A 10,525-nucleotide genomic window follows, 5' to 3' on the forward strand; every position below is an offset into this window, starting at 1 on the left:
GGCCAACGCGGCAGCTGAAACTGGTGCATTTGCCTCGGCAAATGCATATTTGTGAAATGTTCTTTTTATTTTAAGCAGCTGTACTGCTGAGCAGAGAAAGTCTAGAATCAAATAATCTTGGGTTGATATCCACGTTTTGCACTTACCAGTTGTATATCCGTAGGAGAATGACTCATATTATCAAGTCTCATTCTCCTTATCTGCTAAATACGGATAATGATGCTGATGACGACACAATAATAGTGATAATATCCACATTACTCAAAGGGGCACTGGGAGATGTCCAAATATGAGGCCCAAAGGCCAGCAACTACCGAGAGCTCAAGTGCCTAAAAAACAGTTACTATTACTAATATTAGCAGAAGCGCGATCTTAAATACCATAGTTTAGAGTAATAGAGATAAATAATAATAATGGTAACAGTTAATAATAGTTATAGCTATTGCTCATGGACCAGAGTTTGCCCACGAGTCTGGAACTAATGGCTTCAACTATCCTAAGATAAGTAATTCAAGGACCAATGTTTTCACGTGGCAGTAAGACTCCAAGATCAGCATCGCATGCTTCGTAGGTAGACTCGCCCTCTGACCGTGGAGGCCCCTGGGTCTGGTCAGGAGATAAGAAATGCACAGCCAAGGCTGGAGGCAGCTACGAGGCCCCATGAGAAAGGAAGTAATGTCTCTGGGGAGAGAGACGGAGGGGCAGGGAAGGTAACCAGGAGCTCCAGAAAATTCAGAAGTGACAGGGAATTCTGGCTGAGTTACTGTGCTTTGCAGAAGAGCAGGCAGCTGTGAAGGCTCTCGCCCCCACGTGCATGGTTCAAAAGAGGCAGCAGGCCCCAGGCAGCCCCGCGCTGGGCAGCCCCGCGCTGGGCAGCCCCACGCTGGGCAGCCCCACACCTGCTCCAGGGGCCGACACCCTCACGGGACCACTGCTGGCACTGGGGGAGGGCGGAGGCGCTCCACAGGGCCTCACTCACCCTGTCTGACATCACCACGGGTCACGGGGATGCTGTGATCATCACTGGCAGCCTTCTCAGAGCTCTTGGTTCTCACGCCTTTTCTGTTGCTATTTTTACCTAAAAAGAGAGAGAAATGCCTTTACTTCTCCAGATGCCCGCGTTGTCCGAGGATGCTGAGAACTCACCCATCTGGTGCAGAGCAGCCGTCTCCACCCTCCCCTGTCCCCCAGCGAGGTACCCTGGACTCCTGGTGAAAGGAGAGGAAAAAGGAGAGGAAGCATGTTCTTGTGAAAAGAAAGAAACTCTCCTGAGAAAAACAACATACGCTTGTAGGTCATTACTGTTCCAGGACTGCAAAACGCCCTGTGGTTGTACCTTGACCCTCACTGGGGCCCAGACGGTGACGCCACATCTGATTGATAAAAAGAGCCAGAACTACAGACTTCTGACGCCAGAGCTGGTGCTGGCCACCATGCAGAGCACCTCCCACCAGTGCTGGCAATGAGACTCCTCATCGAGGCCTAGGACGCCTGCCTGCTCAGGCCCCACGGGCCCCTCCACCTGCCTCACCCCGTGCCCCCTCCTTCTGCTCCAGAAACACAGCCTCCTTTCAGCCTGCGGATCTCGTTCCCTCCCTACCCGAACTTGGCACATGCGGTTCTTCCTCCTGGGCTGCCCTTCCTTTCATCTCCATCTAGTTAACTCCTGCTGATCCTGCAAATCTCAGCTCTCACAACCCCTATGGGCTCTGACAGCACCTGTCTTAGGTCGAGTAGCCTCTAAGCAGAGCCTGATGCAGGGGTTTGGACGCATGTGGTGTAGTGAGGGAGGGCTCTAAGGAGAAAGGGGAGGAAGAGGGTGGATGGGGCAAAGGAAGGAGCTAAGCAAGGCCACATTCTCAGCCAGAGTCTGGCAGTCCGATCCCACTGGAAGCTCTAGAACAGGAAGTACACACAGTGTGGCCCCCATTAAGACGAGACAAGGTTTCTACTGCTGGTTAGCCTCTGGCCACAGTCTGACCAGTGAGGAGTGGGAGCTGTAACCCTCCACGGGCAATGCTCCAGGGAGGGGAGCGGCTGTGAGTCATCACGGCCAAGACCTCAGCAGCTGGCGGGGGGGTTACACCTGCGGGGAAAGAGGACCCGGGCGGGGCACCAGCAGCCCCGCTGTGTCACACGTGTCGGTCTGTTCGTGGGGACAGAAACAGTCTGATTTTTTTTCTCACTGTCCTTTCTCCGGAATCTGGTATATAATCAGCTGTGACTAAGGACTGAACAAATGAACTAATGAGTCACTCGATGACAAACAGACGAAAACCAAGAGGAGGGCAGATCTGTGGAGAAAGATACTCAGTCTGGACTTTATAAAGCAGAGTGGAAATACCAAAAGCATCTAATGGATTGTGCCAATTAATGAAATCATTTCAGATTGTTTTACAGCCACCAAAAAGGGAAAAAAAGAAAAGAAACTTATCAAGGAAAACTTAAATCTTCAAAAACTGCAAAGGGTGTATCGGGCCCAACCAAGAGCAAATTCGTGGGTGTTGTGTCTTTCATTGTTCATATAAGATTTTTTTTAAAATCGCACAATTAAGTATCCCCCTCAGGTCGGGGAAGTCAGTGAAGCAAAACACCCAGAAAGGGCCGGGGAGCAGGGCTCCCAACCTGGGCGCGTCTGACATCAGCCTGATGTCACCCGGGCATCTGTGCCATCTCCGCAGGTAGGACTGTCACGGCCAGTGACCCCCCAAAGACGGCTTCTTCCGAAAGAGCCTGACCGAGGGTCTGTGAAGACCCTGATTGTTTGGCAAAACCGGCACCATAATGGTGCCGAATGTGGAGTCAGATTTGTCAGCAAGATAAGACATGAAGGCAGAAAACGTTTTACAAAATACGTGAAGAAAAGGCCAGAGCTCTGGGAGAGAACAGGCCGTCGCACCCTCCCCGGAAGTCGGCCGCTTGTCACGAGCCTTCTCTCTGCAGGGACCACCTCTCTGCCACCTCCACAGACGGCACGGGAGTGAGAGTCAGAGCTGGACCCCCACACGCCGGGTCCACGCCCGCAACGACAGCACCCCGGCTCTGCTCTGGGAACCCAGCAAAGGCCCAGATGCGGGGCACATGCGCCGCTACCCCTGAGAGGTTGATTCCCCAGGGGGACCAACATGTGGGGGACAGACGCTCCTCCGAAGGGAGAAGCTAAGAAGCAGAGGCAGCAGGCAGTGCCCTCCTGGGGAGACGCAGCTCCAAGCGATGCACGGGCCTGAGCATCTGGTTCCAGGTGCTGCCACTGCACTGACCACGATGCATCCTCGGTGACCCACTTCACCTCTGCATGCCCCGTTCCCTCATCAGTAAAATGAAGGGGACACGGCACCTGCCTCGATGGCAGTTATGGGGAGGAAACAAACAATATATAATACACGTCAAAGTGCTCAGGGCGATGCCGGACTGCAGGAACCAGTGAGTCAATGACAGCTGCCATCTTTTCATCAGTAATCTTATGATTGAGTCCCCTGCACATCACAAAGCACCATCCCAGAGCTGGGAGACTAACAGCCACCATGTGGGCTGTGATTCACAGTTTACGAGGAATTTTCACATCGATTGTAGCATTCGATCTCGGCAAGTACCGCTGAAGGCGGGAAGCTTCCTGTGAACATTAATTTAAAGGCGAGGACACCGAGGCTCCGAGAGGGAAAGAGACCCACCCAAGGGCACCGACAGAGCCAGGAGGCGGCAGAGTCGAGGCCGTTCCCAGCCCCCACCTCTCAGAGCAAGAAAGGCAACATGTGGTCCGTCCAGATGAAAGAAGAGAGTCGAATGGAAATAGTGTACAGAGAAGGAGCCAGAAATCGAATCGACGTCTCCATCTGGGCTGCGTGGCAAAACCGAGTTCCTTAAAAGTAGCAAAACTGAACTGGCAACGCGGCCCCATGTTCTATTCTGGTCTGTGGTGATAAATAGAACGCTTCTTGGTTGATAAGAAACTATTTTTTCCCCTCTCTATACAAGGAGCCTACAGTAGCAAACCCCAGAAACTGAAAAATTCTTTGCTGCATATTTGCATTTTCCCCAGGAAATTCCAGCCCAACAGCATCTGCACTCCCGCTTGGGAGGAGCTCAGCTCAGGGCCTGAGCTCCTCACCCGCCTCTTGTTAGGGAACCCACATGAAGAAGGAGGCCTCCCCAACATGCCCGGCGGGTTCTCAGGAGCACCCCAGAAATGCAGCCTCACGACATCCAGACAGACAATAATTACAGCTTTCTAAAGCACTGCAACCCGTGCATGTCTGCAGAGAGCCTCGCTCATGACGGCCAGGAGGACTCTGCAGGACAGAGTGAAACTCCAACACGATGGTGGCTACAGCTCGCGCTCTGGCGGACGTGAGCAGAGGGGCCATGACCAGGGAGGGAACAGCGTGTGCCCTTAGCCAGGCCTGAGATGTCAAGCTCCCCCTGCAAACAGGCTCCCCAGGGATCAGGTGAATGCTGAAAGGCTGCCTGAGTGGCTGAATGAGGCTGTTGCTTCTATCACTCGGTGACCCGGATGGTCTGGGGTTGAGACAGGGGCACCAGTGCAATATTCTGAGTACTTTCCACCAGGGCTGGACTGAAATCAACCAACCCACCAATCAATCAATCAAAAGCCCTTCCCCACCCTTAGCTGCCCGGTCAGGCTCTGACGTCCTCTGGGCCAGCTTCTGTGCAGAAAACTTGGTCTCCATCGGGGTCTCTGGGGCATGAGGGATAGCCACGCCCAGTCACAATGCAGCAACAGCCGCCTTCCTGAATGGCAACCAAACAAGGAGCACTTTAGAGAAAGAGCCACCATCACGAGAGCAGCAGGTGGGCATGTGCCAGGCACTGTGCAGGTCCCTGATGGCACCTGCCTGTCTCAGTTTGGGTTTGTCCTGGAAACAGCCTGAGCAGGATGTATCTAGGAGGTGACTCCATGAAGCCCACGTGAAAGAGTGAGGGTCAGAGAGGCACAGGAGGAAGCGCCAATAGCCCGGGCTGCACTCCTGAACAGCACCCGCTGGGACTCCACCTGGCTGGGGACTCGGGGGAACTGGATAGACAGCGCCTCTGAACTGGCCCTCCGAAGGCTGGGAGGCGGCATGATGACCCATCTAACCTCACACCACCTCAGGAAGTGTAGCTGATTATTATTCCCGGGTGACAGTGAGGAGTCGGAGACCTGGAGAAGTCACACATGCCCGTAGGTGGCAGAGCCAGGTTTGATCCCAGCTCTTTGAATCCTGAACAAACTTTAGCAAAACACCTACACATCTTGCATGAATTGAGTATTCCATAAAAACTCGTGACATCAGAGTCTTAAATTAACATTTGAAGGTGTCTCGTGCCACTCCAATTATCCTCTGGTGCCCGGAGGAGTTGCCGACGGGAGACCAGCCAGTTATGGACATCGGCCCTTCCCGTGACCATCCAAAGGTGCCCCAATTTCATGTGTTTCATTAACCAGAGGGGCAGCTATGGTGGCAGGGACCTGAGAAGGCCTCAGAAGGCAGAGCCATTGCTGGAGACACCAAGTCTGATACGATAGCCCAGGCTCCCTGGCCCCTCAGGGACAGCCAACGGAGACTCCGCCTCAAAAATCCAGGCTCCAGGGCCCAGGCCGCCATTGCCTGGGCACTGAGGGCATCGTCCACCAAGAGAGCTGGCACCCAGGGATGCCGGGCACACGAGAAACATGTGGCTGTTTTTAAGAACATCCAATCACTGTCCCCAAACATGGAGTGTCTCCCGTTCATTATCCATGCACAAACCCTGGCTTCTGGAACCATGGGCACAGGCAGCAGGGACCTGCCAGCACAAACGGTTGACTTTGGAAAGCATTTTGGAAAGAGAGGAGGTGTCTTAGAAAGCTGCTTGCTGGTGTACATGAAATGACCATTTTTGTAAAAAAAAAAAAAAAAAAAATCCATCCCCTTAGAATTTTGTAGGCAGTTTATCTGGGCAAAACACTTTGCATTTAACTCTTCGAGTGAGTCTATAATGTCATGACGTAAAGATTTCTTATTACTTGTTTAAGGGTTATGAAAGCACTGTGATTGCTTTTAAAATACATACTGAAATATTTACAAACACTTGCTCCTAACCCTCACCCTCCAGTGCTCACCAGGAGAAGACATTTCCATCCGAAGGCCAAACGCAGCGAGACGCCCGGAGAGGCATGAGCAAGGCTTACGAGTGAACTGTTTCCAGCTACTGGCTCACAGCGCACACAGAAAGGGTTTTGTGTACAACCCAATATGCTCAAATAACAACTCTTTGGTTACTGCCCCCCCCCACCTCTGCCCCCATGGCTGGAGCACAACACAGTACAAAATGCAAACTTGCAGATTCTGGGCACAGACGGCTGTGAACTATGGAAGTGACGTGGGCATGCGCACATTCGAACAGTAGTGCATTCTCGCTGTTCCCTGAAGAAAGCAACACACAAACAAGTAGGAATCCAAAAAGCAAAGGCTACGTAACTTAGCCTACTTCTAGGCACAATGGAGGGGGAAGGAAAAAATCTTCCAATTGCCCATTTAAGGTCTTGTTCATTGACTTAAGCTTGTTTCTTACTGTCACGTGGGTGGGAAAAGGTAAGTGAGGGATATAACTGTGGTCTAATTCTCTGTTCCATTTTATTCTCTCAAATGAGTATGACTGCAAACCAAGGTCATCACCTTGGAGATGACATGCAAAGTACGTACATCTGAAACCCACTGGCATGCCCGAAATGTGGTCCCTTATCTACCCCGCACCCTGGAGTGACGAAAACTGGGGACTGGAGACTCGCTCTCTGGATCCCAAAGTAGTCCAACTGCAGGCATCTAGAAACGACTGGATTCAGCTAGAATCAGCTGACTAACTGGAATTAGAAGCAGGCAGTCACGTCCCTCTAAGGAACAACATTCTAGCCATCGGTACTGTCCATCCAGTGAACAGGCAGTCACGGCAGGGGGACATAGCCTAACAGGTATGAGCAGAGACCAGCAGCCACCACCAGCACCCAGCAGAGAACAGATTCCCTGGACGCAATGACCTCTTCAGTTCCGTCAAGCTCTAAAATTCTGGGATGAACTGATGTTCACAGTGAGGACTTCAGAAGCTGTGTGATACTGAGCACACTCACCCTGGGGAAAGGATTCCACACTCCCGGATCCTGATGGTGGTTGGTGGTTCCACGCACCTGTACATGTAATAAATTTGCAGAGAACTGTGCACGTGCACACACACACGAGGGCATGTAAAAACTGGCGAAATATAAGGTATGTAATCCAATCGATAGAACGGGATCCACGTCAGTTTCCTGGTCTTGGTATTGTATATAGCAGTGATTCTTAACCCACTGGGGATATTTGGCAATGTCTAGAGACATTGTCACAACTAGGGAGTGGGTGCTACTGGCACCTAGTAGTTCAAGACTAGGTATGCTGCTAAACACTTTAGAAGCCACAGGACACACACCCACACACACCCACACACACACACACACCAAAATGTCAGTACAGCCAAGGTTGAGAAATCCTGCACTGTAGATCTCGAAGACGTTATCATTGGGGAGGCTGGGGGAAGGGCACACAGGACATCATGTACTGTTTTTGCGATGCTCTCAATTAACCGCAGGATTCAGCCATCCAAGCCACCCGCGGCCGTCCGAGCACACGAGGTCCACTGCACATTTCTGTGGTGGTGTGAGACAGCAGCCAAGGGGCAAAGCCGAAACTCACGTGGCAGTCGAATCCCAGTGCCCCCCGCTCCCTAAGTCAACCTTCCCACAAGAGGAAAATACGCTCCCTGCTGGAGCCTGACACAGAGCATTTGCCCCAAGACAGGGACTGTGTGGAAAATACTTTATCCTCTGCAAAGACAGAGGACACGATAGACTTTTAAAGGAGTTACATACGCTTTTCCATTCTTATTCGTCTCTGAATCTAACCCTTCACTCCCATCTCAGTGCCTAGACAGTGCCTGGTACGTGGCATGCACCGTACACTCAGCAAAGCGGAGTCCTGAAGCTCACATTAAATACCGAACAGACGCCCAATGCTTCCACTTTCTCTATAAATAAATGCCTTCCTAACATATTATGACACCTGCTTATGAAACGGTCTGGTGCAGAGATGAATGCTTCTATTAAATCAGGAGCAGGACATATATCAAGCCACCACTTAAAGTGGGAAAAAACAATGTCTCTTAACAGGTTAACTGCACAAAACTATCATGCACGCCCCCAATATGGTCATGCTTAAATCGGCCTCCCCAACTTGGGGGTCCAAGGTGGAGGACTCCACTGGCCAAATGCCCTCTCCCCCCACCCCAAAAAAAAGGATAGGAGTCGAAAGTATGTGAGAAATGTTCCCCTTTGCTTGTCATAGTTGGGGGTGCTCTAAAAAGCCCCAAACGATCCATTAGAAACGAGGCAGGCCCGGAGGCAGCTCTCCCGGGAGGCCTTGAGGCGAGTCTCCAAGATAGATCTGGAACGTCCAAGGACCTGTTTTCAGTTTGGGGATCAGTGTTCCAGCCCTCAGCACACCTGCGTTACTTTCCAAGTCCCCCAAGTGCTGTTTCATGAGGGCGGGGAGTGAGGAGGTTGCCTTCCTCTTCTACCCCTAGGACCTGACCCACACCCGGCATAGAGCAGGCTCTCCGTGATGACCTGCAGGATGAATGAACGCTTCACAGAGGACGAGCACAGCCATGCGTTAATGCACTGGAAGCTTCTGTGGCGAAGCTCCTAGGACAACTGGCAAGATGAGGCAGCAGGCGCCTGGCTTGTATTTGCAGATGAAAAGGCTGAGAGGTCCAGCAGGCTGAGTGCTGAGCCCCAGACCTGGGGGTTAAGTGTGGTCTTCAGACTCCGTCCTGGGCTTGTTCCACACTCCCCCTGCACCTCCCCACTCCCATAAATGCCAGAACCTAACATGTGTGTCTCCCGCCCACCTACCCACCCTTGCCCAGTCCTGTGCTAAACACAGAGCAGACACTAAAAAACAGACACATGCAAATTTGGCTCAAACTACCAAACAAACAAACAAAAAAGGCCTTGAGTTGAAAGGCACGGGAGAAGGGCTTTCCAGTCTCTCAAGCCAGCAAGTGACAACAGAAAAGTTACGAAACTGTCAGGTTCCTATGTATAAAATAACAATACTGCCCCCCCTCCCCCCGCCCCCCCGCGAGCTGCTGAAAGAATTAAATGTGAGCTTGCATACAGCTCTTAATGGAGTCACACTAGATGTTCCATGAATATAAGTGCCTCTTCCCACTCTCATTCCACTGTGGCTTTTCCAAATCTTAATTTTGATAATTCTGCAGAAAATATTGGAAATTCCGGATGGCTGGGTTCAGGGTTACACGGCTCACAGGACAGCCCGCTGATTCCCAGGGCTGCCTCAAACTGAAACCTGGCAGGACGCCCCCAAGTTCGTGCCAGGGGCCCCCAAGTTCATGTACAGGGGCTGCGGACTGGGGCTGCAGACGGGGGTCCACACATTCAAGAGTTCGGGGGAGCCGTCTCCACTCCCTTCCCACTGCCTCACTGCAGACCTTCGCCGGCGGCCTAACCAGACAACGGCGATTCTTTCCCTGCCAGGAGCTGTGGAAGGTGCCACCACCATTGGTCTCCTTCAGGAAGGCCACTACGAGGCCAGAGCACTTGGCCGCAGTCCCGCTCACTCCTCAATCTTGAAATATTAGGACCGCAGCCTTTGCAACGTGAGCAAAGAACATTCGGAACAAGTAAGACAAAGTCCCCCTTCACAAGGAGTGTAAGAAGCCAAATGGAAGGAAGTCCTTTCCCCGAGACAGGGCTGGTGGAAGCTGGAGGTGGATTCTAGAAGGGTGTGAGAGGTGGATGGACACACAGCACCCCGGGCCGTCAGATGCAGCTGGCCTTTCCACAGGGGGCACCAGGATCCAGCTGCAGCCCAAGGCTCCCCAGCAGACGCCCTGCCATCCTGCCCCAACTGGGCAGAGGAGTCAAGGATCCCACGGAAAGTGGGAGGTGAGGAGGGAGCAGAGAGGGGACACTGGCCGGGCAAAGGCCCAGTAATGAGCTTTCCCCTGAAGGCCATTGTGCCAAAAAGTACCAGCCTGTTCACATGGTCAAATCAGAAATTCACGCAGGAAAACGCCCCGTCGGCCCGGAAGGAAGTATCCAGCAGAAAGATCCTTGGCTCAGTAAATTTCGAACCTGGGGCACGAGGGACCAGCTCCCCAGGCGGCTTCTCAACTGCACAGCTGAGCGGGAGGCCGGTCAAGTTTAAGTCCTGGGGAGCTCGAAGGGGCCAGCAGGGCGCGCAGTGCAGTCTCTGGAGCGAGGCGGAGGAACAGGGTGCGGGGCAGGGACGGGGAGGCTTGCGGGGGCTCCCTCATCCCAGACACACGCACAGGGAAGCCAGCGGTCCCCTCAGACCCAACGGGCTCCCCCTGGGAGAGGCGCAGGGCCGTCCTGCGCAGAAAGTCACTTACCTGGCGGCGGCGTCTCCAGAGCCAGCTTGTCTCTCTTGGGAGCTTTCTTGGGCTTGGTCGCCTTCTGGGGCGGCCCGGG

The 10,525-nt window shown here is 52.8% G+C and overlaps 1 protein-coding gene across 1 annotated transcript in view; it reads right to left on the minus strand.

Moving 5' to 3' along the window:
- The window catches only part of CPXM2 (carboxypeptidase X, M14 family member 2), a gene marked incomplete at its 5' end in the record, with an annotated part of 98,038 nt that extends 87,519 nt beyond the window's left edge, over positions 1 to 10,519 (minus strand). Inside the window, 2 exons of the mRNA XM_023533765.1 lie at positions 980 to 1,078; positions 10,447 to 10,519. Coding sequence (XP_023389533.1) covers positions 980 to 1,078; positions 10,447 to 10,519 — 172 coding nt within the window. The remainder of the gene's footprint in view (positions 1 to 979; positions 1,079 to 10,446) is intronic.
- Positions 10,520 to 10,525: the final 6 nt, after the last annotated feature.

This window comes from Pteropus vampyrus, unplaced genomic scaffold, assembly GCF_000151845.1.
Source record: "Pteropus vampyrus isolate Shadow unplaced genomic scaffold, Pvam_2.0 Scaffold111, whole genome shotgun sequence".
NCBI lineage: Eukaryota > Metazoa > Chordata > Mammalia > Chiroptera > Pteropodidae > Pteropus > Pteropus vampyrus.